General features: G+C 59.7%; 1 protein-coding gene across 5 annotated transcripts; it reads right to left on the bottom strand.

Moving 5' to 3' along the window:
* Positions 1-279: 279 nt before the first annotated feature.
* Positions 280-25813, bottom strand: LOC107503401. 5 transcript variants are annotated; one of them, XR_004950901.1, is made up of 3 exons: positions 24387-25813; positions 1980-3294; positions 280-1779 (listed from the first exon to the last, which is right to left on the bottom strand). XR_004950901.1 is itself a non-coding variant. In XM_036220991.1 (3 exons), exons 1-3 carry the CDS (start codon positions 25008-25010, stop codon positions 21284-21286), a joined length of 633 nt encoding a protein of 210 aa, XP_036076884.1. In that variant the 5' UTR covers positions 25011-25795; the 3' UTR covers positions 20423-21283. The 5 variants fall into 5 exon arrangements, 3 of the variants coding, with proteins under 3 accessions (XP_036076883.1, XP_036076884.1, XP_036076882.1); XM_036220991.1 differs by lacking the exons at positions 280-1779; positions 1980-3294 and adding an exon at positions 20423-21398 and having other exon boundaries at positions 24389-24783; positions 24888-25795; XM_036220990.1 differs by having other exon boundaries at positions 280-3294.
* Between the last annotated feature and the right edge of the window lie 170 nt (positions 25814-25983).

Raw genomic sequence — 25983 nt, 5'->3', positions numbered from 1 at the left:
CCGCTGCACTGTGGAGCCACGTCCTGAAATATTTGAAATTTTAAAACATCGGTGAGTGGGCTCAGTAGCAGAAGAGAGGCGAACTTGTCGAGCAATGAAAAGCATCCAATTTGATGACTGTAGAGTAAAAAAAAAAAAATGAGAAAGACAATGAACAGATCATTGGAAATTCTGTGGGGCAATATCAAAAGATCTAAGACATCCCACTTTAGCCCAGAAGGAAGGGAGAAAGATGGGAGCAGAAAAACCTTTCAGGAAAGAATAACCCAAAACCTCCTGTACGTGGCCAAAGACATATATTTATGAATTCGAGAGTGCAGAGAAACTCAAACAAGACAAACTCAAAGAAACGGTGAATACACATGTCAGACTAGGGGATTAAAAGAGAGAAGGTTATCGTCTCCCAGGCCCGGGGGCCGGAAGTCCGAGATCCAGGTGTCGGCCGGGCCGGCTTCCCGTGGGGCTTGCGGACGGCCGTCTTCATGTTCACAGGGCGCGTCTGTGGCCCTCTCTGTAAGGACACCAGAGGGCGAAACCAAGCCCCCTTCGGGAGAGGCAGGGGGCGGGCTGGGAGAACTCAGGTCATGTTCGCCCCACCACGAATGAATGAATGAGTGAGTGAATGAATGATGCTGTGGTGTACCTCCAATGATAAAAGGGCCACGCGGAGCCATGGAAATGTGAGCCGTTTGGAGCAGAACAGTCAGTGTCAAGGTCAGGAGCTGACCTTGGCGTCGTTCCAGCCGGGGTCTCTGTCTCTTTTCCTGAGGAGGGGCGATAGGCCAGGTCATGCCTTCCTCTGGGGTGGTGCCCCTTCGTCCCACGGCACGCTGGTCAGGAGAGGGCTGTGCACAGATGTCCCCAGGACGGGGGAGGGGTGGGTGCCCTGTCGCTGGAGCCCCTTGCGGCCAGGGCTGGAGGCTAGTGCTTCTGGGATGGCTCGAGGCTGGCGGGGGAAGCCCTGCTGGGCAGTCTGTGCCTCTCCAGGGAGAGAAGAGGAAAGACAGGCGTTTCCTTAGACACCATGAGAGAAACAGGGCAGGACACGGACGGGGAGCCGCAGACTGGGAGGTGCAGACGGGGAGCCGCAGACTGGGAGGTGCAGACGGGGAGCCGCAGACGGGGAGCCGCAGACGGGGAGCTGCAGACGGCTCTACGCCGGCGGCCTCGCAGGTCGGGGGGCACTGCCATCACACTCTGCGTGTGCCAGGCACTGCGCTTGGCTCTTCGGCAGTTTGGGGACCCACGGTCTTGCCTGGTGCTCCCCCGGCATCGCGTCCTGGCCGGTCGTCCCAGCTCCTCGCTCGTGTACCTGGGGGAAGGAGCAGCTCACCTGCTCGGGGCTGTCTGCCCCGGCCTCATGGTTCGGGATAGACCTCAGCAGTTCTACTAAAGAGCTCTGGGCGACTTCCGCCTCCACGTCTGTCGACAAACCTGGTGCTGGACCGACCCGCCTCCGACAGACGGCCACGCACCTGGATGCCAGGTACGAGGCACCTCGTGCCAGGCATCGTATGGCCAGCTGTGTGTGACCGTGTGGTGGGTGAAGGGAGAAGAACAGCAAGATCCCCTGGGACGATTCCTGCCATGGCTCAGCAAGCGGGGTCCTCAGAAAGCACGGTGGTCGCACGGAGTGGAGGAGGCGGAGGACGGAGCTCAGGGCGCCGGCGGTTCTGGAAGCCGTGCAGGGCGCCCGTGAGGGGCTGCGGCGTGATTCCAGAGGCTGAGCGGTGTCAGCCGGACGTGCTCCAGCCGGGGCGCAGAGCCTCGGGGACCCAGCTGGCGAGAGGTCACGCCCAGGGTCAAGGACACGTTCCAGGGCAAGACTCGCTGTAGACCCCCACCCTCCAACAAACTTACCACGAGCCCAGACGGAGGCCCTGGAGGCAGGGCAGGAGGTGGCTCTCCCTGAGCCAGGGACTCAGGGACACCTGGGACTTCCCCAAACCCACCAACAAGATATGAAGTCAAGTACATACCAGTTCAGGGCAGGGAGGAAATGGAGCTATCTGCTAGGACAAAACTCTAGACTCTCCAGAGGGATAAAAGAGACTAGAACATGCCCCTCACGAGGTTCAGTACACAGTGAAAAAAGAAAAAAAAAAAAACAAAAAAAACCCCCCAAAAAACAGGAAAATGACCCAACGTAGAGAAATAAGCAGTCAGTGATAATTAACCGCAAGATGACTCATAGGCCCATGAAGTCATCGCCAGGACACAGAAAGCATTAACCATGAAAGCAAAAAAAAAAAATTCATAAACGGACTCCACCCAAATGAAAGGATTCTGCATTTCCAAACCCACGGTGAAGGAAGCTGAGGAGGCAGACCGTAGACGGAGAGAATATTTGCGACGCGTGTCTCTGCCCAAGGATTTTTATTCGGAATGTACAAAGGACCCTTGCAACTCAGCCTGAAGATACGCGACCCAGTGCAGGCGCGGGCAAAGGCTGCGCCCTGACGCCCCCCAAAAGCAGCTCTCTAACCGGCCGACCAGCACACGGCGCGAGACGCAGTAATCCTGGGGGCGCCGACTGAAACCACAGCGAGACGCCGCTTCACGCCCGCTACAGCGCTGCGTTTTGGAGGTGGGCCCTGCCCGGAGTCGGCGAGGATGCGGGTCGCCTGGAATGCTCATACACCGACGTGGGAAGAGGGGAGGAGCATGTGACATCGCACTACCATTTTGGGATAACTTGGCAGCGTCTCACGAACTTCATTCAATGCGCCGTTACGGCATGCCCCGACGCAAGGGCAAGATTTGCCCACGGAAAGACTCGAACACGAGAGTTCATCGCAGCAGGGCCCGGAACACGCCCAGCGGCCATCGGCCCGTGAATGGACCAACAATCGAGGGCGGGTTCGCGATAACAGGAGCAAAGCACAGGCGCGCACGGGCTCACGCGGTCTCGCCACCGTCGCACCGAGCCGAAGGACGGGACCCAGGAGAGCACCTGGGGCGACGGACTCTGTCCGAGTGGCTTCCGCGTCGGGCAAACCGAAGGGGCAGCCCCCGGAGGCGGGTCCGTCATTACCTGCAGGTGGGGAGGGGCTGGTTGCAAAGCAGCATGAGGGAGCTTCCTGGAAGTGTTTCGTTTCCTGATCAAGGTGGCGATTGCCCGACTGTGCACATCTGTCGACTGGTCGAATTGTACATTCAAACTGGTGGACACTGTTGCATGTCGATCATACTCCCGTAAACCCGGTCTTTTCCGGTCTGAGACACGTGCTTCTTGTCTTTCCTCTCCGCCCAGAACCACGTGTTCTGTTGCTGGGCTGAGCCAGGACCAGATTCCTGGGGGTGAGCAGAAGGGTGAACACCAGGTCAAGGGCGACGTGGCCGTGACAGCCCCTGGCAGCTCTGCCGCGGCCGCGAGCTGCCCCACATCTCGAAGGCCTACGCCGGGGAGGATTTGCGTCTCACGCAGCGCACGTGGTAGCCGCGGGCCTGTCCCACATTCTTCATGCCGGGGTCCAAGCCGAAGGCACGGCCCCGCTGTGGGACATTCGGTTCTTGTGGCAACACTCAGGGCACTTAATGTCCCCACTCGGGAGGGCACCGTCTCACACACCCCCGGCTCAGGTCAGCGGAGGGACGAGCCCAGCAGTGCCGGGGACGGACGCAGGCCCTCGCCGCAGGAGGCGCTGCCACGTCGCCGGACGGCCGTGGGGACATCCCTCTCTCGCGCAGGAAGGAGATGCGGACTAAAGGGCCATCGTTCACATCTCCCGACCCCAGGTGCACAGAGCTTTCCACCTTGCAAAGCCTTTTACAACCACAAGTCCCATCTGACGAGGTCGGAGACCTAAAGACAAAAGATGGCCTGGGGCAGAAAGACCCTTCGTAAACTCTAATCATCGTCCGGCTCCCAGACCTGACCTCCTCCTCCTCGGGTGCTCCTCACCTGGTGGTGGCCTCACAGTCCCCCGTCCCCTGGGCTGGAGACCTGGGCCGCATCTCTGACGGCCCTTTCTCCCTGACTCTCCACATTGATCATTAAATGTGTCATGGAGGATGCTTCCCACCACAAGGAAAAGAACTGCCACCTCAGACTGGATTTCAAAACACAGGGGATTCATGGCATCAGGCACAGCTTGATGCAGAAGCTCGAACCACAAGGTCAGAGACTGGGCTTTCTTTCCCTTCGCTTCTTAGTTCTGAGTCTTGAAGGTCGGCCCCGTTCTCAGTGAGTAGCACCCACTAGGATCGTGCACTTCTGTGCATGGCGGCCGCCTACATGCAGGGCCAGTGTGGAAATGGACGTGGATAGCGGGCCACTCGCATTTCCGGGCAACTCAGCTTTTCAAAGGCACAGTGGGCGAGCTGGCTTAAGTTCATTTAACAGGGGACAGCGGCATGCTTTTCGTGACCCGCATGAAGAAACCACCTGAGGACAGGGACAGGATGAGAGAGAGTGGTGCCCTGAGCACAGGGGCTGGGAATGGTGCCTGACTCCAGCGGCCGGAGAGGAAAATCTCACAATCCTCCGGGCGTCAGTTAGAATGCTAGGGAAGAGTTTGCCTCGTAGTGGGGTAAAACTAACCCCAGACAAAACATGGCTCTGGTCCCACCTAACGAATCTTAAAAGTGAGACCAACGAGGATCGGATCGTCCCCAGTACACTTAACCACACCCAAGGGCAAAGCTCGAGAATACTTTGTGGAATAAAAAAATATATATATATATATATAGCACCTTACAAAGTAAAATGTGTAATGCCAACCATCCAATCCAAAATTATCAGCGTGCAAATCAACAGGAAAATACAACACCAAATGAAGGGAAGGTCCATCAAACCGACCCCAAAATGACAAAGTTAATAGGATTAGAAAATAAGAACTTTATGATAAAACCATATTCTTATACCATAGTCACACGGGATGAAAACATTAACAATAGACCGAAACTGGGTGAGAGCTATGTAAAACTCAGTGCTCACTTTACATGTTTTCTGTAAATCTAAGATTATTCTGAAATAAAACGTTTAGTTTTTTAAAGGTAGAAGAAAGATGGGACATGTCAAGTAGAAATATGTAAGACTCAAAAAGACCCAACTCGAATTTCTAGAGATATAAGAACTATAATTTCTCAGATGAAATGCACCCTGGATGGGATTATTGGCAGATTAGACATCGCCAAAGGAAGGATTAGTGAATGCGAAGACAGAGAAATAGAAATTATCCAAAATGAAACACAGGGGGAAAAAATAACACCAACGAAGAAATGAACGGTGACAGTGAACTGTGAAAAAACTTCAGGGTCCCAATGTGCACATCAAAGGACTTGTCAAAAAAGAGGAGGGAGCAGAAAGACAAGTGAAGAAATAATGGCCAAAAGGCTTCTTAATTTGATGAAAACTGTAAATTCACAGATCCGAGAGGCTGCTGTCACAAAGACAGACTCTTGAAAGCATCCAAGATGGTGGTAGATTTCTTGGCCCAGCAATAGACAAAGAGATCAATAGAACAGCACAGAGTACAGAAACAGACCCATACATATATGGTTAATTTTTTTTTTTGACAAAAGCATAAAGGCAAGTTAGTAAAAAAGTGATAGTGTGTTCAACCAATACCTCTGAAACTACGGAATAGTCATATGTGGAAAAAAAGAACTTCGCTTGACACGTTATGCCACATGTAACAATGAAATCACAATGGATCACAAATCTAGAAGGAAAATTTCTAGAAGAAAACAAAGGAGAAAAATCTTGTGACCTTGGATCAGGCCAAGATTTTTGCGATACAACCTCTGCGAAATGGATACATTGGATTTCATCGAACATTAAGAATCTCTGTTCTTTGAAAGACACTAGAGAGAATAAAAAGTCAAATCACAAACAGGGAGAAAATGTTTGCAACTCATATGTCTGAGAAAAGACTCACATCCAGAATATACGAATGTACTTGCATCCAAACCATACGACGCCAATGATAAAAAAGTAAACCGCCCAATAAAAATGAACAAGAGATTTGAACAGAGAAGACAGAGGGATGGAGAACGAGCCCATGAAATGATGCTCGATATCATTTGTGGTTAGGAAAACGCAGATTAAAACCACAATACAATATCATGCTGCACTCGTCGGATGTCTAAAATGTTCAAGGGTCACAATGCCAAGGGCCGGCAAGGGTGCTTGTACTCGGCTGGTGGGAACGTTGCGTGGCCATTTCTCCACAAGCTAAACATTCTCCTCCCATATAGCTCAGCCGCTCACTCCTAGGCATTTACCTAAGAGAAATAAAAGCGTACGTTCATACAAAAACCTGTGCACAAACGTTCGTGGCAGTTTTATTTGCAGTGGCCCAAAACTGGAGACTACCCAAACGTCCATCAACAGGTGAATGGCTAGAAACACACCATATACATCCACACGGTGGAACATTACTCAGCAATGAAAGGAAGAAACTTGTGATACACGTAACGACATACATGAATCTCAAAATAATTATACGGACCAAACGATTCTGGGCGAAATAAGAGTACGTACTATGTGATGCTATTTATATAAAATTCTGGAAAACGCCAACACTCTAGAGTGACAGAAAGCAGATTGGTGTTTTCTCAAAGCAACGCACTGTGCACGTGGGCCAGGGCTAAAGAAGGGACCCGTCCGGAGTAAGGAGACCTGGATTCCAGCTGCCCCTTTGGCCACTCAGAGCTAATGACTTCGGCCGAGGCACTTCCCCTCTCTGCGCCTGGGTCCCCTCCTGTGTGTGGAGCGTGGGGGCGGGGAGAGGGGAGAGCCTGCGCGCTTCCGGCGTTAGCGCCTCTGCCAGCTGGACTGTTGCAAGGCACCTGCTGCGTGGGAACAGGCATGGCGCCCCGGGCTCCTGGATTCAGAGGACCGGGGCCCAGGCTGCGCTGCCAGCCTCCGGTAGCCGGGGGACAAGCCCGCCCAGGCGGTTGGCCTGGCCACTTCTCAGCACACGCCTTCCCAGAAGCCAGTGAGGAGGCACCAACGGGACCTGCTGTCCCAGGGACAGGGACAGAGTGTCCCAGCAGTGCTTCTGGGGCTCAGGAGGCCAGCCCCAGAAGGTGGACGTAGGTGACCAACTGTCTGGGTCTGCTCAGGTGGAGGGGGCTTCCTGGGATGCGGGATTTTCGGTGATAAAACCAACCTGGCATGTCTAACAGAGCCACCGCCCACGATGCCACCTCCTCCTTCCCCTCTGGCCACTTTTTCTTCCCAAAGGGGACAGTAGCCCATACTGAGCACCAAAAAAGCCACTGTTCCTACAAGTGGGACCTTCTCACCGACTTCCCTCTCCCGCTTCAGAAGAGCTTTCTCTGGGGCAAATAAAGGCCAATGTTGTCATCCGTGGGGAGCTCGGCACCTCCCTGCACACGGACCCTCAACCCCGCTGGGAACCCGTGAGCAGAATGCATCAGATGGCCTTAAAATAGTCACATTCTCTGACTCAGCACTTCTCTTTCTAGGAAATACCCCCACCGAAATGATCGGACACGTGGGAAATCTGGACATACGCTAAAGAGATTTGTAAAATAGTAAAAACTTGGCAACGACCTAAATACGCATCATTGGGGATTAAACAAAGACGCCCATGTGACAGCGCTGAGCAGTTCTGCTCAGAGAGGGGAGGTGTGCTCGGTGTCCAGAAGGTTCCGTGATATGTTAGTGCCTGGACAAAATTCCCAAACAGCAAGTAGTCATTCTGCCGACGGGAAACGAAATGTTTACACCTGGGAGACTGCAGGTGCCCCGTGGTTACCTCTGGCGGCGGAGGTGGCTGTCGGCTGGTTCGTGCATTTTTCTCATGCATTCCTATATTGTTCAAACAGTTTAGGTGAGACTGTGTTCACATAGCCAGAGAAAAGAGTCACAGCAGTTTCCGGTTTATAATGTTTTCCTATGAAGGTGTTGCCTGGGGACATGGTGGCCGCAGCAGATCTGGAACTCTGTCCCTTGATATTCAGGAGCTGGGTCAGTCCCAACTTGTTCCCTGGAAACAGGGGGGCAAAGGAGCCAGATTTGGGTCTGATGAGACAAGAGTCTTTTGTCCTCAAGCTTGGAAGTCAGCCTTGCCATAAATTTTGCTTTCTTGGAAAGGTGTAGGAGACTGAGGACGTTAGAGATGTTAGGAAGGACGCTTCAGTTCGCACAATACAGACGCCCGCCTCGAACTCCCCGAGGTTGCCATCTGGCCCATGTAACCTGGAGGTCTGCGAGGTGGTTGGCCATCTTCAGGTACAGCTGGATCCAGGTGCTCAAACAAAGTCCCTCCGTCATCTCTCTCTTCCTCTTTCTTGCTATCTTCTTCCGGTTATTCTTGTCTCTGCTTCTCTTCCCATGTTACCCTTAGGCTTTCCAGTGCGTCTCGTACCCTTCCTGGGGTACGAGCAATGCCTGCTGGGAGCCCTAGGCAGCTTTGTGAGTCTTGAGCCAAATGACAGCGCCCTCTGCTGGAAAACCTCTCAGGAATGCTCCGCTTGCCCCACCCAGCCGGGGCCACATGGCTGTGCCTGGACCAGGGGACGTGGGGTTCGAGGATTGCCAGGCTCCTCCAAACCACATCAAGGGGGAGAGAGAGCATTAACATTTTTCAGAGGAAAGGGGAATCCCGCTCCACCAGAAAAGCAATCGCAGTAGCCATGATCCACCGCAGCCTCACTCCATAGGCGCTGGTATGTGTTTGCCCGGCCGGCACGTGCTCAGAGCTTTACAGCTTTACAGCTTCCGAGACTGACACTTAATCACGGATGTGGACAGGCCTCGGCCACTCTGATCCCCGAACACCCCAGAAAGGGAGACAAAATCATTCTTCTTTTATTCATGAGGAAACTGAGCTTCAGAGGGACTGAGTAAATCGCTCCAGCTCACCAGGGAGTAGCAGGATAGGGACCGGCAGTCGGGCTCTCTGCGTTTCAATCTTCTTGTACTACTCTGCTCCTGGGCTCGGGCTGTGAGGTGTCAACACCGTCCTCATCATCACTGCCATCAGTGTTAACGTCCTATTCTCACCACCGCCGCCGCCACCGCCGCCACCACCGCCGCCAACACCGCCACCAACACCGCCGCCAACACCGCCACCACCGCCGCCACCAACACCGCCGCCAACACCGCCGCCACCACCGCCAACACCGCCGCCAACACCGCCGCCAACACCACCACCAACACCGCCACCAACACCGCCGCCACCACCGCCACCACCGCCGCCACCACCGCCGCCACCGCCACCAACACCGCCGCCAACACCGCCGCCACCGCCGCCAACACCGCCACCAACACCGCCGCCACCACCGCCACCAACACCGCCGCCAACACCGCCACCAACACCGCCACCAACACCGCCGCCACCAACACCGCCACCAACACCGCCGCCGCCAACACCGCCGCCACCACCGCCGCCAACACTGCCGCCACCACCGCCGCCAACACCGCCGCCACCACCGCCGCCACCACCGCCGCCACCACCGCCGCCGCCAACACCACCACCAACACCGCCACCAACACCGCCACCAACACCGCCACCGCCATCGCCGCCACCACCACCATCACCACCACAACTACCACCATCACCATCAACAACAACCCTCCACCACCATTGGGATCACTGACACCACCATCGACAACGGCATCACCGTCACCATTAGCAACAGCCCATCACCGCCACCATCACCATCATCAACTCTACCACCACTACCATTAAAAAAATAAACCCATCACCCCCATCACCAACAACACCATCACCATAACAACAAAAACCTGGCCATCGCCATCCGCTAAGCAGCGCGTCCCGGAGCCCTAGTTCTCAGCTGTAGACACAGCCAAGGAACCGTCAACCTCAACCAAAAAGGAGAAGCTGTTGAATCAGACTTTCCTAGCGGGACTCCTTTCTGGGCCGGGGCCCAGCTCTTTTGTGGCCGGAACCCAGCATTCCACTCACAGCTTTGCGATGCCTCTCGGAGGTGGCTGAACTGATCCCAAAGGCCTGTGATCGTTTTAGGGGGAGAAACACACGTGAGTCACTGGGGCTGACATTCTTTGGGCTCTGACAAGGTTTCTACTTTGGGAGCTTACTAAGTTTGGCTGAGCAGCGATTCGCCCGGCCGGGGAGCTGGGAACACTGCCCTCCTCGGGGAGCTGGGAACTCTGCCCCCCTCGGAAGCGCTGCCGAGGCGGCAGGCGCCTGGGGCTCCGCATTGTCTTTTGTTGACTCCTTTGTGGAACTTGGAAGGGAACTGAGTTTCAGAGAGATGGAGGGGGGCGCCCCAGGGTAACACAGTGAATGGCAGGAAGAGGTAGACTCCGAACCCCGCTTTCTGTGGCTCCAGGGCCCACAGACGTCATTGTCCCATGCTGTCACCACGCTTCACGAGGCCGGCCTTCCGTGGCCGCCACTCACCCACGGACCCGGGAGCCCCGTTCCGAGTGGGATCTCTCTGGCTTTCAGCCAGCTTTCTAGGACAATGGCTCGGTGGTCCCGGGTGGTGCCAAGGGCGTCCTCCATCAGAGTCCGCTGCGGGAGCAGCGGCGTGGGAGGCCTCTCTGGGGTACCGAGGGCCCCCTTGGGCTGCCGCAGGATGGGGTTCTGTGTCAGTCATGGTCCACCAGGAAAGAGATGATGCAGGCTGGGAAAACTTCGAAGGGCAGGAAAGCTGAGGGGTGGGCAGCGCACCACGCCCCAGGGCTACCGACACCCTTATTTAGGCTGAAGGTTTTTGGGGGGGGAGGCGCCACTACCCGAACCCGGAAGGAGAGACTCACAGAGGGGGCTGCCTGAGGGGAGGATGTGACCTTGAATCCAGGGACACAGCCTGCCCGAGGTGACCCCAAAGGAGAGATGTCGTGACGTGAGCATCGCGATCCAGACCTGAACTGTGTTGGTGTTGGAGGAGAGAGACCAGACCAAAGCAACCTGAAAAGACTTTGGGGGAGGCAGGACAGGGGTGCCCTGTGCAGCAGTTGCTTGGAGACCTGGCCCCAGGAACGGAGGGCACCCCTGGGCCCAGGGCGCCCTTGCGCCTGCATCCGCCAGCCGGGACGTGACGGCCCCGGGTGAGGGTCTGGCTCAGGAGAGTGGAGGCGGGAGGCGCGTGATGAGAGGCAGGAAATGTCCTTGGTTTGGGGAATCCTGGAATGTGGCTGAGGCCAGAGGTTGAATTGTCACAGGAATAGAGGTGTCTGGTGGGGTTTCCTGCCACGAATGGGGGTACATCAGGGAGGGGAGGCAGCAGGAGGGAGGAGCAGGACACTCATCCAATCTCAGGTCTTCCGGGGGGTTCAGGGTCCTCAAGAGGCCACAGGTGGCCCCGGATACAGCACCTGAGGACCAATGTGCACACAACCCTGTCTGCAGCACGCCCAGGCCTTGGGGGTGGCTCGCTATTCCTGCAAGGAGCTCTCACTGTCTCATTCCCTGCATGGGACCATCAGGGATCCGAGCCCCCTGAATTGTCGCCAGTGGTGGTCAGCCTGAGGAAACGTCCCCTCCCTGTCCAGGGCTGGCATCTTGGTCAGGAAATGCCTGGGCTCCACCTCCAGCACCATGGTGCACAAACACCTCCCCCTACTGGTCCCTCAGCAGCCCAGGGCAGCGACTCCTTCACCAAACGGTGAGGGGACCACGTTCCTGGGCCAGGCTCTTGGGGGGAGGGGACACAGTAAACCTGCCTCTCGCCCCTTTGAGTAGCTCGGAGCCTGTTCTGGGGAAGAAAACACAGATGCCGTGTTTGCGAAGAGACAGCATCTAATTCAGGCTTGGGAGGTCAGGCAAGGTCACCCAAAAGGGGATGCAAGCAAGGCGTAAGGGTCTTCACCAGGCACAGTCCTCGGAGGATGGCATCCAGCGGCCCACCAAGCGCGGGCTCTGAGAAGAGAGGACATGACGTCATCGCGTGCCGCGAAGAGATCCGTGTGGCAGGTGCGTGAGGGAGTGGCCATCAGGGGTGACTTGGAGGGATTTCCGGAAGACTTATCGATTGAATAGGGGCTCCCGGGCTGCTGGGTGGGGGCGGGGTGGAACAGAGCCAGGCCGGAATCCCTAAGCCCAGTGAGCAGGCTGTGGGAGTGGAGAAAAAATTTCCCCGGCCCCAAAGAGATCCAACACATGTCGAAGGGGGCTGATTTTGCTGATGGCGCTCCCACAAGAGGTCACAGAGAGAGGGTGGTTCCGCAGATGACGCCCAGGATTCTGTTTTGGAGGAATGGGTGGGTTATAGTAAGTCTCCAGAGGAAGGTTTGGGGTGAGAGAGTGAGTTCTCACTTCTGGTCATGGCCCAGTAACCAGAACTGGACCAAGCCCTCTGTCACGAACAACCGTACAACTGAACAGAATGTACGAAGCCACCGTTTTCAACACTGTGTCATAGGCGGAGAAAGACTCGGATCCCCAAGGGAAAGAGAAAGCACGGGACAAGCCCTGCGCTCTCCCTGGACCCGTGCTTGGGGACACGTCCCTGATCATGGTGCGGCGGGCGGGGATCCAAGGAGGACTTGGTGATCCCACCGAAATGAAGGGGACGATGTGAGGGTTTGGGAGTTCGGAAGCAGCCGCACTCTGCAGGGCCGGGAGCAAGAGAAGAAGCTGGTACACAGCGGAGGGGGAGGAGTTTGCGTGAGGGTCCCTGGGTGTTGGTGGGACCACCTGAGGCTTAAAAGTTTGTCTCAATCCCTAAGACTTTGAGAGCGGAACAGAGATGCTGGATGTCAGGCGGTGCTGGGGGACTTTGGGGTTCTTGCCCAATCAGAGTAGAGAGACTTCGTTAACAGCAGGCATCTAGGCTAGGATACCCCCAAGGCCTCGTCTTAGTGATAAAGACCACACCCTAGGGGAAAGCTTACTGGAGACCTTTCACAACAAAGCCCAAAACGAAGCCTCGCGATTTGCAGTTCAGTTTCTCGCCAAGCTAAATATTTCTGGGAGATGCTATGGCTTTCCACAGACCCACCATCGCAAGGAAGGAAACCGAGACCACAAACATTCAAGTAACAAGTCAGTAACTGAACTGCCTGATGGACTAAAAATCAACCTTTTTCCAAGAAAGATATCCGAATCCAGAATTCCTACGCTATATCATCCACGACGTCTAATATGGAATCAACAATTACCAAACACACAAAGAAACAGGAGAATGTGACCCATAGTCAAGAAGGAAAAAGAACAGTCAATAGAAATCAGTCCTGAGATGGCCTTGATAATAGATTTAGCAAACACATCTTTCAAAACAGCTCTTATAACTAGGTTCCAAAAATTAAAGAAAAGTATGCTTGAAGAATTAATGGAAAACATAGTCTTAATAAGGGAACAGATAAGAAAACTAGGCAGAGAAATGGAAATTGTAATAAAGAACCAAATGGAAATTCTAGGACTGAAAAGTTAGAGACATTAACATACATAGTTGGAGATATGGGTCCGAAATTCAGGAGGGAGCCCACGCTGGGAGACAGATGTTTGAAAGGCATCAGCATAGAAATGAGACTAGATGAACTCGCGCCCGGGATTGTAGAGAGTGGTGTAATCTTCACCTCCACCAAAGCCTTCCCTCCCCTTAGAGAGGTAAGACAAACAACAAACAAATAAACAAAAACAAAACAAACAAAAACATTGAACTCTACCGAGGTTAGGTGACTATACATAACACCTCTTAATCCCACCTCTCAGAAGACTTTGCCCCTAAGCATAGTCTCACCCAGCAGTTGCCCCTTTTGATACCCAAAAAGTCGTTACAGGATTTTCATGAAGCAGAGGGAGTGGGGGTGGGGGACCCTCTCTGCCAATTAGAGCTGCCGGAGGAAGACCGCCATGAATGGGGTTCCTCGCTGGGTTCCAGGAAGGTGAATTCCGCTCCCTCCCACCCTTGCGAAATCCCCCTCTGTGAGCTTGCTTGATTCTGGAACCAGCAGAGCCCCCAAGGGATGCCCCAGACCCCCGGGCTTCAGAGCCTGGGGAGGGCAGTAGAAGGAGTGGCAGGTGTCAGGAGCTGCTCTTGGCAACCCAGGTCCCAGGGCGCATTGGAACAAGCAATCGGAGCAGGTCCCCATGCAGGGGACAGGTAATGACCTGCCTTGTGCGGGCACTGTGCCAAGCTAAGCACGTTACATTAACTGCCATACGTCATGGGATGATGTGACGAGCCCTACTTTCCAGGCGAGGACACAGAGACGTAGAGGAGTTCAGTGACCAACGCGAGGGTACGAAAGAAGGCGGCAGGACCAGGATTCGAACCCAGGTCTCTCTGACTCCAGGGCCCGTGTGCATAGACCGAGGTGTGTGCCATCGATCTGCAAACCTTCCCCTTCCGGGGTCATCCCGGTCTCTGCAAATGGGTCATCGGTTTCCACATCGCTCAGCCTAACACCTGGGAGTCGGGATGGGTGGGTAGATGGGTGGGTGAATAAGCAGAAGGAACGATGGGTAGATGGATTGATGGATGGTGGATGGTTAGATAGATGGGTGGATAGGTGGATGGATGGATGGATGGATGCATGGCTGTGTGTAGGATGGGTCCCCACACCCACTGTCCCTCCGAAATGGTTAGCTTTATGGCTGCTTCAGTGTCACCCATTGAAGGATGGCTCTTTTGTGCCAGGAGGGAGCAGGAGCCCTGGAGGGCAGCCCCAGCCCCTACCGCCTTCTCTGCACATGCCTCCTTTTCATGGTCACCCCTCCCACCCACAAGTAGCCTCACCCCCTGGCACCCGCCTAAGGGGCTCAGCTTTTCAGGAGGCTCGGTTCTAACCAAATCCCTGTGATCTTTGCCCACCCACCCGCTTGGGAGACGCTGCTGGCGTCGGCCTCCCCTCCTCAGCCTCCCAAATCCAGCCCCCTCACCGGCACCCGCCCCCAGCGCAGGGCCGGCCCCCCGTCCCCGCAGCCCGCAGCTGTCCGCACTCACAAAGCCCGACTGTTCGGTAAGGCCGCGCCAGCTGGAAGGAGACACTTCCCCTCCGACGGGAGGTTCTGCACGGAGCCTGGGGGCAGCTGTCGGCTGGGGGAGCGCGGAACCGGATCTGGGGCCTGCCCGGGGCCCACGCCCTCCCTGGGCCCCCCTCAGCGGAGGCTCCGCCGGGGGCCTTGGAGCGGGGGTATGGGGGAAGAGCTTTTGCTGTCTCAACTCTGGGAGATCCGGGGCCCTGGGACCTTCAAGCTGTCCCTTTAAGGAGGTGCAGGGCCTGGAGCCGTAGGGGGGTGGGGGGGGCGTGTTGGCCCTTCCGAGCAGAGAGTGAAGGAAAAGGTGAAGGTCGATATGTATGACAGCCAGGTGGGCACCGGGGTTGACCGCCCGGAGGCCAAAGCAGTGTGTTCCAGCCCTGAGTCCAGCAAGAAGCGGCTTTGTCTTTTCCGGAACAGCCCTCTGCTAAGGATCTCCAGGGCGGCTTCCCGGCCCCTCCAGCTGTCCACCGCCCACGAGACGCTCATTTCGCAGCGATCTCTGGAGCACCTACTACGTGCCAGGCACGAGGAAAGCAACGGGCCCGAAGCCCTGCCCTCCTGAAACTTGTTCCCAGAGCAGAGCCTCCTCCAAGGATACGAGCCCAGGCCCCAGACCCAGAGCCAGGCCCAGACTTAGGCCCAGACCCCAGGCCCAGACCCCAGGCCCAGACACAGCCCAGGCCCAGGCCCAGGCCCAGGGCCAGGCCCGGCAGAGCCGCCGCCTTTTCTGGCCCCGATTCCTTCCGAAAAGCTCTAATTACGTCCTGGGAGAAACAATTAGAATGAAGCTCGGGATTTTTTTTCCTGTCTCCCGCAGGCCGGGCCTGTTTAATAACTTAATTGAATACACAGAATTATAATTATAATGTTAATATTTCCTTTCTGTAAGGCCGGACATGCTGCTGGATGCAGCCTCTCTTGGGAATGGGAGCTTCCCACAGCCCCGGCTGCCTGCCTGGTCCGAGGCCGGCCGCCCGCCGCCTCCCTGCTGGGGTCCCCGCCTGGGCCCGGCCCCGCCTGGGGCCCTGCAGAGCTGGCGGGGACCCCAGCCGGGGGGGGGGGCAGCGTCCTTGTCCTCGGAGTGCTCGCCACCCTGGGCGCTCACGGCGGAGCCCGGACCCCACGGCGACGTGGAAGCCGCTCCGCAGCTCCTGACTGCACCGTTTCCTTCCTCCGACCCCCTTCCTTTGCCAGCCCCCTTCGAAAGCCGCTGCTTAATTCTCCCCGGGGCGGGAAGCAGGGGGAGGGGAAGCCGCTGACCTGGGAGGCCGCTCCGCCTGGAGGAGGCCTTGCCTCTCCGGGCATCTCCAACGGGGACTCTGGTGTCCCGGGCACCCCCACGCCTCCCGCCCCCGACCAGGTCACCCGCAGCAAGTAGGCCCTGTCTCCTCGAGTCTCACTTCCTCGCCCGCGAAACGCTGTCAAGAGTCTTCACCTCGCGAAGTAATGGCGTGAGACGGGCTGGCGCGTAGTAGGTGCTCAGCAAACGCGAGGCTCTCGCCGCCCGGCGTCGTGGGAGGAAGGCGGGCACGAGGACAGGATTCTCCCGGCTCCGGTCGCCCCTTCGCAGGCAGCGCAGGGGGAGGCGAGGGCGGGCCGCCCGGCTCCAGCTGCCCCCCGGGCTCTCACGGGCTGAGCCGCGAGGCCCTGGCGGAACGACGCCTCCTCTGCGACTCGGTTTCCGGGTCCATGATCGGGGAGTGGCAGGGGTCCCGACATCGCTGGGTCGTCCGAGGGCGAAGGGATGAACCCCGGTAACGGGCGTGAAACAGGGTGTGGCGCGGTCGGTCGCCCCTGGAGGGCTGGGGTTCCGGTCCTGGACGCACTCAAACGCGGGACAGCCGCCGACCTTCATGGGTCCCCCACGGTTCCACTGTGCAAGGTATGGGGCGGAGGATGGGCATGAAGGCCCAGCGGACAGCCGCTGCATTCCTGCCCCAAAACTGGGGTGCGAGGGGAACCCGGTCCGGGCTGATGAAGGGAAGAAGCTGCAGGATCAGGAGACGCCCTCTGGGCCGCGGCCATGTGAGCGCCTGGGACCTCGTGGCCCACCCCGAGCGAGATGGCGGCCTCCAGGGGCGCCCGGGGCCCGCAGCCGCGAGGCCCTGCTACGGGCCCTGCTCTCTGCGTGGTCTCGAGCAAGCCCCAGAGCCTCCCTGAGCCCCCGTCCTCCGTCCCTACGTCTGTGAAGTCAATGCATGTCAAGCGTCGCCCATGGCCTGGCACACGGTAAACGCTGGCGTGACATGCGTGAGTGTGATTCATTTATTCCCAAACTCAGCGCCAGCCCCGGAGTGTCCTGGGGCTGAGGGACACACAGCCACCTCCCCAAGGGTCGCCCCAGGGAGAGAAAGTGCCTGCGGTTCCTCTCCCGTCCAACGGCCCGGCCTCCCATGCCCCGAAGGCCAGCGCTGACATCACCCTCGTCCTGGGGGCTTTCCCCAGGCTGCGGCCCCCCGGGGCCGGGCCCCGCGCCTCCCCCGACCCTGCTGGGCGTGTTCCGCTTACGCTGCCGTCCTATCCCGCTGGACTCGCATTCCTGAGGCACACGCTTATCTCTGCTCGCCTCCCGCGGGTCCCCGGAGAGCCACCAAGGCTGGGCTCCGAAGGCTCACGTGGGGAGGGAGGGCGGAGGCTGCCGGGGAGGCCGTGGAGGCAGCAGGCGGCAGAGCCGGTGGCGGCCGCGGTACAGGCCAGGAGATGGGGCTGCGGTCCTCGGAGCGAGGCCGGGACCCCGGAACGAGGCGGGAGACCCTGACAGCTGGACCCGAGAGGGGCGAGGGTGGGCCTCCCTGGACAGGGTGTGGAAGGACGTGTCGGGGTGACGGCCGCACGTGGGGCTTGGCACAGTTCCCTAAGATGGGGAGCACCCTGGAGGCCCAGGTTGGGCCTGGCTGGCGAGGCGATCACCGGTTCGGTTTGGGGCGTGTTGGGTCGACCGTCCCTTTGGGCCCCCGAAGGTGACACTGAGTAGATGATTGGAAGATAAACCTTGGGGTGCTTTGAGCTCCCACGCAGGGGTGAGGCTGAGAGGCGGGCCCGGCGCGCAGGGACCAGGCGCCGCTGCGCGATCTCTGGCGGTCACAGTCCCGGGGTCATGCGGAGAGCTGTGAGCAGAGCGGGCCCGGAGCCTCCCCGCGCCCTCCCTGTGGGTTTGCAGGAGGCGCAGGGGGGGCGAACCCCGGGGGGCGGGGTGCGCTTAGAAACGCGCAACCTTCCCGCTGTTTTTCCCTGGAATCGTCGGCAAGAGCCCAACAGCGATACGGTTTTTTTTCCTGCGGCCAAATAACGGCCAATCTGCCTCAGTCACACTGACCCCGTGAAACCCAGGGGCAGCAGGCAGAGGACCCCCCGGCTGCTCTCAGCCCCGGCTGGCCTCCCGGGTCAGAACGGGCCGGAGCGGGCCGGCACCAGCCGCTCTGCCGGAGAAGAGCAGGTCCTGTGGCTGGGGGTGGGGGGGACGGGGGCGGGGTGCCAGCCGCTGATCTGGCCTGGAGCTGAGGCGACTGCCCTCTGTCCTCCAGACGCCCCCCCACAGAGGGGCCTCGTCCCCTCCAGGCTGAAGTCACCTCCCCACGTGAGCACTGGGACCCTCGAACCTTTTCCTCTGGCCCAGACGTCCCCCTGGGCCCAGAGCCGCTCCTCTCCTGAGAGGCCCAGACGCAGCGAAACCTCCGCACATGCCAGGCTGGACCCGCGCCGACCCCCCCCGGGGAGCCCAGGGGTGCCCCCCTCTGCTCTCGCGTCTGCTCGCACACCTCGGCCCTCACTGGCGTCGCCCCCAGGTTGCCGCCCGACTCGCCTTCCGATGCACCCTGCACCTGTCGCTGGAGAGGTGCAGCCGGGACCCAACACCGTCTGGGAGGCACAGCCCTTTGCCGAGGGGTCTAGCTCCGGGGGCGCTGGGGGCTCCCTGGCTTGTGAACCAGCGCTTTCTAACCCCCTCGGCCACTGCTGTGACCTTTGCACCCTGCGGCAACTTCCTGGCAGCAAAGGGAAGTGGCCTCCTGCAAGACTGCAGACGCTCCTCGACGGGGAAGGAAGAACATTCCGGAGACGAGCGCGCGGCGGTGTACGAGAGGGGTTCGCAAAGCGCCGGTCGGCAGTTTCCATTCTGGCCTGTTTCTTCGACTGAGAAGTCGTGGGGTGACCCCAGTCCCGAGCCACCACGTGGCGGGAGCAGAGGGGAACTGAGCTCCGGGCAGTCCTCCCGGGACCTAGACCTGTGCCTCCAGGCGAGTCCCCTGCCCTTTCGGGCCTCCGTGTCCCCTGCTTGTGAACGCAGAGCTGCCACACTGACTAACCTCTGCGGGGTGCCTGCCCCTCATGCCTCCAGACCGCCTGCTCTGCCCCGTGGCTCCCCGCATGGCCCGGGCTGAGTCTGGCACGGGTACCTCCATCCTCGCTGTCCCTGCGTCTCCCCAGCTCCGTGCTGGGTGAGCTCCCAGTGTGGCAGGGGGCCCCCGAAAGCCCTGCCCGCAGCAGCACAGCCCGCAACGGGCGACCCAGCTGCAGACAGCCATGCCCACAAACTGCATAGATACATACGCCTCATAAGCCCGAATCGAATGTGTCCCCAGCTCACTTCCTCCCTAACCGGGTCCCAGACATGTTGACAGCCATTCTGGTGCCACCCGGCTCAGGGGAGGGGTGACAGGGAGCAGGAACAGAGAGCGGTTGCCACCAATCGCAGTGAAACAAACGTCCCAGGGCGGGGCCGCCATCCCCAGCATCGCCCTCGGGCCCCGTGGGGTCCGCTTAGGCCTCAGCGAGTAGGGAGGTGCTCCCAGCTCCCCCACCCCCAGATCCTCTCGCGGTGCCATCGCCGGCCACCCCAGAGAGAGGCAGGACGGCCTCGGCAATGGCATCTGGTGCCGTGTGCCGGCATCCACCAGCCGGCGCCGCCTTGGAGACCGCGCGCCCCCCCGAATGGGTCCCCGCGCCAGGGAGGCGAGCGTTCGGGTTTTCTCGCGGGCTCCCTCACTTCCCCTCAGCCCTGGGTGACGTGGGACCCCGCCTCGTTCACGGCTCTGACCATTACGGGTTCCTTCTCTGTATGGAACCGTCGGCATCGCCTGTAACTCCCGCCCCTTGCACGTGGGGACTTTCAAACGGAAACAGCGCTCGTTTCTTGCCAGCTGCCTTGCACAGGTTAGATCGGCTTGCTTGCATCATTCAGTTCCTAAAACAACCCCGTGGGGGCGTAATTCTCATCAGTATCCCCACGTTACGGCTCAGGAAACGGAGGCTCAGAGACGTTGCACAAGGACACACAGCTGGAAACCGGCGGCCCGAGCCCCAGCCTGTTCCCACCAGCCACACCACACTCAACACCTGCTCCCCGATGAAGCGCGGAGGGCCCGGGGGCGCAAGCAGCCTGCCGAAGGCCGCACAGTAACCCGGCGTTCCCGACCCTCGGGCCTCTGTTCCTGTTTCTCTCCCCCCGTAACCCGGACCCGCCACAGCTTCTGGGCATAACAAGTTCTTCCCGGGGGAGGGACGCAAAAGAAACTTCTCCGACAAAGAGGTACGGCATGGATTCCTGTAAAAGAGTCATGAAGTCATGACAGTCCACCCCACCAGGAACCGTTGGGACTGTAATTTCTATCAAACTGTCACGAGCTGACGTCCCTTCTGGCGTGTGTGTGGGGAGGCTGCCCGGAGCGCAGTCTGGGCCGCCCCTCTCCCCCTCTCCTCCGAACGGTCAGGAGTAAAAACGTCCCTTTGGCGTGTCAATAGTGCAAAGACACAAAGGAAAATCGGTAAAATTTCGGAAACGAAGCAGATGTAGCCGCACTGATGTACAGGGGCCCGTGGAGGGAGGGGCGTTTGTGGGCTGGGCTGGGGCTGCAGGGGCCAGGCCTGCCGAGGCGGGCGGGGTCTTCCTCCGAGCGAGTGAAGGAGCCGAGAGCAGGGCACAGGTGAAGCTGGCAGCTCGGCCACTTGCTCTCTCTCCGGCTCGGCGAACTCCAGCGTGCTGGGGCAGGACCTGTGTCCCCAGGTGCCCAAGTCTCCAGGGAGCAGATCCAGGGCCTCAGAGCAGCAGGGACCTGCACCTCTCATCCGGGGGCGCCTGGCCCGCGAGGGTCAGAGACCTCCTGGGCCAGAGCAGGGCTCAGGGGGCGTCCTTTCCTTCCTGGGACACGACGCTGCCCGGCCCCCTCTCCCTGCCAGGGCTCCCGGGGCCGAGGCCTTGGCCCTTCCGGCTGGGCAGGCGGAGTGCCCCTCACACTTGGCAACTGCCTGAGAGATTCCAGGGAGGTGGCCTTAAGGATGAGACACTATGAACGAAGGAATGTGTGGTAGGAAGTGACAGTGGTGACTCAGGGTGACTCAGCCTGGAGCCTGCCAAGGGCCAGCTGAGCAGCCGTCTGCGGCCGCAGCAGCCCTCACCGGCCCACCTCGTAGGGGCCAGTTCCTCTTTCCCCAGAACACGTCTCGCAGCCTGGCTTCACGCCCAGACACTCGGAGAATGATGGAGAAGAGGGTGCCTGGCGGGTACCCACACAGGAGTGAAGAGGGGAGACCCTGTGAGCAGGAGGAGAGAGAGGCCGGGCTGCTGCCCATCACCCCCGAGTCCCTGGGAGCCTCCTGCCTTCCTCGGAAGCCCATCTCACCCAGCAAGTCCTCGCGTTACAGACGGGGAGACCAAGGCCTGGAGGGGAGGCGACCAACCAGGGTTGCAGAGCAGATGAAGCCGAATCGAGAAGCGGCTCCGAGTCTCCCAGTCCTGGCTTAGGTCACTGGTTCCCCAGGCTGCAGCCCAGTTGGTGGAGGACATGGACATCATGCGACCGTCCAGGGGGCCCTGCTAGCCCCTCCGAGGTCTCTGCCAGGATCACCTCACGTTGCCCGCATTCCCCCTAGGGATGGACTCAGGTGCTCGTTTTATTGCCTTTCGACCCATCGATTCATCTGCCCTTCTGCGCATCTGCCCACCTGTCCATCCAATGTGACCTCTTCCAGGCTAGCCAAGATCTCAGTATCTGGACCATACACGCTCATCCTGTGTTCACTCACGGCCCATTCTCCACGTCTGTCTATCCATTCGTTTACCTACTCATCCATGCACCCACATGTTCACCCACCCATGCATCCTCCGTCTATCCATATAGTCATCTACCATCCACACGTCCATCCACCCACCCATCCACCCACCCACCCACCCACCCATCCACCCATCCACCCGTCCACCCATCCATCCACCCATCCACCCATCCACCCACCCATCCACCCACCCATCCACCCGTCCACCCGTCTATCCATCCATCCACCCATCCACCCATCCACCCATCCACCCACCCATCCACCCACCCACCCATCCACCCACCTATCCACCCACCCATCCATCATCCATCCACCCATCCATCCATCCATCCACCCGTCCACCCGTCCATCCATCCATCCACCCATCCACCCATCCACCCATCCATCCATCCATCCACCCACCCACCCACCCATCCACCCACCCACCCACCCACCCATCCACCCATCCATCATCCATCCACCCATCCATCCATCCATCCACCCATCCATCCATCTACCCACCCACCCGTCCACCCATCCACCCATCCACATTGTCGTCTGTTCATTCATTCATCCATGCATTTACCCACTCATCTATCCTTCCTTAGAACATCCATACATTTGTCGATCGATCCATCCATCCACCCATTTATTTATTCGCTGAGCCAAACTTAGTAAGCCTTAACGAGATACCAGGTCCCGTGGCTTTCCCTTTGCTCCCCAATTTTCCACCCCCTACTCCCTCCTCCCAGCCATGAAACCCTTGTCCATCTCAATCGCCCCTGTGACTCAGGTCATGGCCCATGCCCTTCGGGAGCTCACGGTCACAAGGGACAGACAAGATCTGGACCCGGAAAACTCTAGACCAGACCCCGCCGCCCCGGCCCGCCTCGCTCCCTCCCACCAGGTTGACTGTAGAACCCTCGGCCTCGTTCCCACTACCGCTGGTCCTTATCCCCGACCCAGTGGGGAGGGAGAGGCCCCCAGGCTTCCCATTCTCCGGCCAGCGGGCTCCGGGAGAATGGGCTCGACGCCCCCAGGAAAAGGCCTGGGGATCCGGACTCAGGGCAGCAGTGAGAGCGGCCGGAGCTTCCAGGCGCAGTCTGCGGCCCTCGGCTGCTGGGCCTAGGACCTTCTGGACGGCCGGGCACTTTGAGACTGCTGGGTCAGAGGAAGTTCCAGATGGGCCGCTCAGCCTCGCGAAACCGTAAGCGGCCGTGCTTTCACGATCACTGTGATACTCCACGGCGCTTGCGTTCCGAAGCGCTCCACGAGTGCGCGTAGGGGCCTGCAGCGGCCGCGGCGGGAGGGTCAGGAGGGCAGCGAACAGGCCACGGGACAGCTCGACAGTGCAGGCGGGGCGATGCCTGCCTGGCCGTTTGAAACGCGGCCCTCTGCCGGAGAGCCCAGCGCAGCGCCCTGAGGTGCGTGACGCAGGAGGCCGAGGCCGGCGGGCGAGGGCGGGTGGCGGAGCCGACGGGCTGTCCCGCCCGCCGCGGAGAAACCGCCCTGCTCCGCGGTCCAGAACGTGCCTCAGGCCTGAGGTTCCATGGCGACCTCGGCATCTGCCTCCTCCGTCCACATCCCACAGGTGACTCCTGAGCATAACCGCCATCTTTCTTTTCTCCGCCGAATCGTCGTTCTCTGGTGCTGACTGCAAACCAGCTAATCGAAACAGTCCCCACAGGTGGCAGACGGCCATGGATGACAGATGGGACCGGCGAATGCAGTCAGGATCAAGGTGGCCGAGCCTAGGCAAGGACCCGGCACCGACGGCTGCAAAGGGGTCCCCGATGGATGCTCGGGGTCACCTCTGCACCCCGGCCCCCTGGGTTCCCAAGCCACTGGAGCCTGCTGACAGGGAGCTACTGGGGTGTCTCCAGGGAGAGTCTGGGGACGCTGCTCCACCCCAGGGGCAGGAGCCTCGGGTGGCAGGGCAGGGCCGGCCGTGGCTTGTAACCCAACAGTCCTTTCTCTCTGGTTCGAGCTCAGGGCCATGGCCCACCATGCTCCCACCTGCCTTAGCCCTTCCCAGACTGGCCAAGGTGCAGGGTCTCAAATTTCCCTCTGCCAATAGTGTCAGCCACCCTGCCCGCTGGGCCTGGAGGTGTCCCTACCACATGCCCCGGGCCCGCCTGCCCCCGGACCTCAGGTTGGGGGGGCGAAGGCTTGCCTCCCCGCACCAGGCCCCCTGCTCAGGCCCCCTCCTGAGCTACCCGGCTGGCCGAAGCCTCTAGAAGCCAGGCTTGGCTTTCGGCTCACCTGGACCCTGCTCCCTCCCAACCTCTCCCGTCCAGGGCCCCCTCCCAGCACACACCCTCCCCGCCAGCACCCTGAGGACCCTCGACCCCCGGCTCCTCCAACCCACCAGCCCCCTCTGAGCCGCTGAGCAGACGGTCCCTCTGCCGGGGGGCCCGCCCCCTGCTGCGTGCCTTCGGCCCCTCCCCCTGGCTGATGTCTCCTTACCCTTCGGGGGTCTGCCCGGTGCCGAGGGCTCTGGCACCGAGGAGCTCCAGGTCGGGAATGAGAGAAGACAAGGTGATGCCAGTGAGGCCGCCCGGGGCTCCCTGCAGACTTCGCGCCGTAGCCCAGGAGGGGACATGCGGCTGGCTTTAGCAGCTGGTGCCCTGCTGGGCATCGGCTCTGTCTTACTCCCTTCTCTTCCTTCCTCCTCGGGTCCGTGCCCGCCTGGGTGGTGGGGACCACGGTGAGAAATGGGCCCATGCAGCAAGGAGCCGGCTGCCCCACCTGGGCCCTGGCCTCCTGGCTCCCTGGGACAAACACCAGTCAGTCCCCTGAGGATGGTGTCCTCCATGGCCAGCTCCAGGCTCCCGCCCGTGCCCCGGACCCTGAGGAGGGTGAGCTAGGAGGTCAGAGGGAGAAAGATGGTTGTCAGCCATGCAGACAAAACCCTTGGCTCTCTGCACCGCCCCCCAGCAGCCGGCCCTGCCTCCCCGCCACGCGAACCCGCCAACGCAGCGGGCTGGCCACGGGGCTGGGGGCCTGAGAAGCCAGCCAGGACGCGGACCTAGGCGGGTCCTGGTTTTGTGAATGGAACACAGCCCAGCTTCCTGCCTGCCGGCCTCGCATGACCACCCCGTAACCTCAGGGGAAGCGCTGACCACAAGAGGAACTTCACCGTCTAAGTGTGAGTCACACAGCAGGAAAAGAGAGAGAGATGCTTGGTTTCACTAAGGCCTCAAACCGAGATTCGTCCCAGAGCTGGGGTGACAGACCTGTCCCCCGCGGGAGCCCTCGGACTCAAGCAACCTTGGCCTGTGCGCCACACTGGGGGTCCTCTGTTCCCCCGCACCCCACTTGTCTGGGGCCCTGACGGGGGACAGCTGAGGAGGAACTCTGCTCCGTTACCGGTTCGGCTCCTACTACATACCAGACCTCGTGCTGTGACTGAGACACAGCATCCCTGCTCTCAAGGGGCTGCCAGTCTTGGGGTGGGGGTGGGGGGGACGAGTCAACACACAGGCGTATGGAGTAAAGCGATGGGCTCTTATCCGTGTCTCAAAGGACAGAGCAAACTGCCTTGCCGGGCATAGGCGGGGAGAACCTCGGAGCAGGCGGAGCAGGCGGCATGAAGCCGAGCCCCACCCGGACCCCCCAGAAATCAGGGGCCGCGCGTTCGGCGTGGCGGGAGGGGCTGCCCGGGAAGGCAGCTGGGGGTGCTCTAGGAAGTGCGGCTGGCCAAGCTCTGCGGGCCTCTGGGCCAGAGCTCGGTTGCGGTGGCCGAGCACAAAGCGAGGCCGCCCGATGCCTGGGGATTCCGGCCCTGCGGACGGCCAGCTTCGGGGAATCACAGACCCCTCGCCCCCAGGGAGGGGGACGGCCTGCCCACCCAGCTCTGCCAGAGGTACCCCAAGCTTCTCCTGACCTCTGTCCCCTCCTCGTCCAGACAAATCAACTCTGCTGTCCCTTTAAAGGGGTCTGAGTCAGAGTTAAGAATGAAACTGACTCTGGGTGGAAGGGGCGGTCCCGGGCCTGGCTGGGTGCCAGGGCTTGGGGGTGGGGAGTGGAGGGGGGGTGGCCGGGTGGGGCGGCGGGCGGTGGG

This window comes from Rousettus aegyptiacus, unplaced genomic scaffold (assembly GCF_014176215.1).
Source record: "Rousettus aegyptiacus isolate mRouAeg1 unplaced genomic scaffold, mRouAeg1.p scaffold_m13_p_5, whole genome shotgun sequence".
NCBI classification, from domain to species: Eukaryota; Metazoa; Chordata; class Mammalia; order Chiroptera; family Pteropodidae; genus Rousettus; species Rousettus aegyptiacus.
Note: the sequence above shows the minus strand (reverse complement) of the source record. Positions and strands in the feature narration are given on the sequence as shown.

Coding starts and splice junctions, on each gene's coding strand:
- LOC107503401 (XM_036220989.1), bottom strand. CDS start 24,735: ATGGAGGACACCATCCTCAGGGGACTGACTGGTGTTTGTCCCAGGGAG. Junction 23,697..24,386: donor ACCGGGCAGACCCCCGAAGG/GTAAGGAGACAT, acceptor ACCCCTTTGCAG/CCGTCGGTGCCGGGTCCTTG.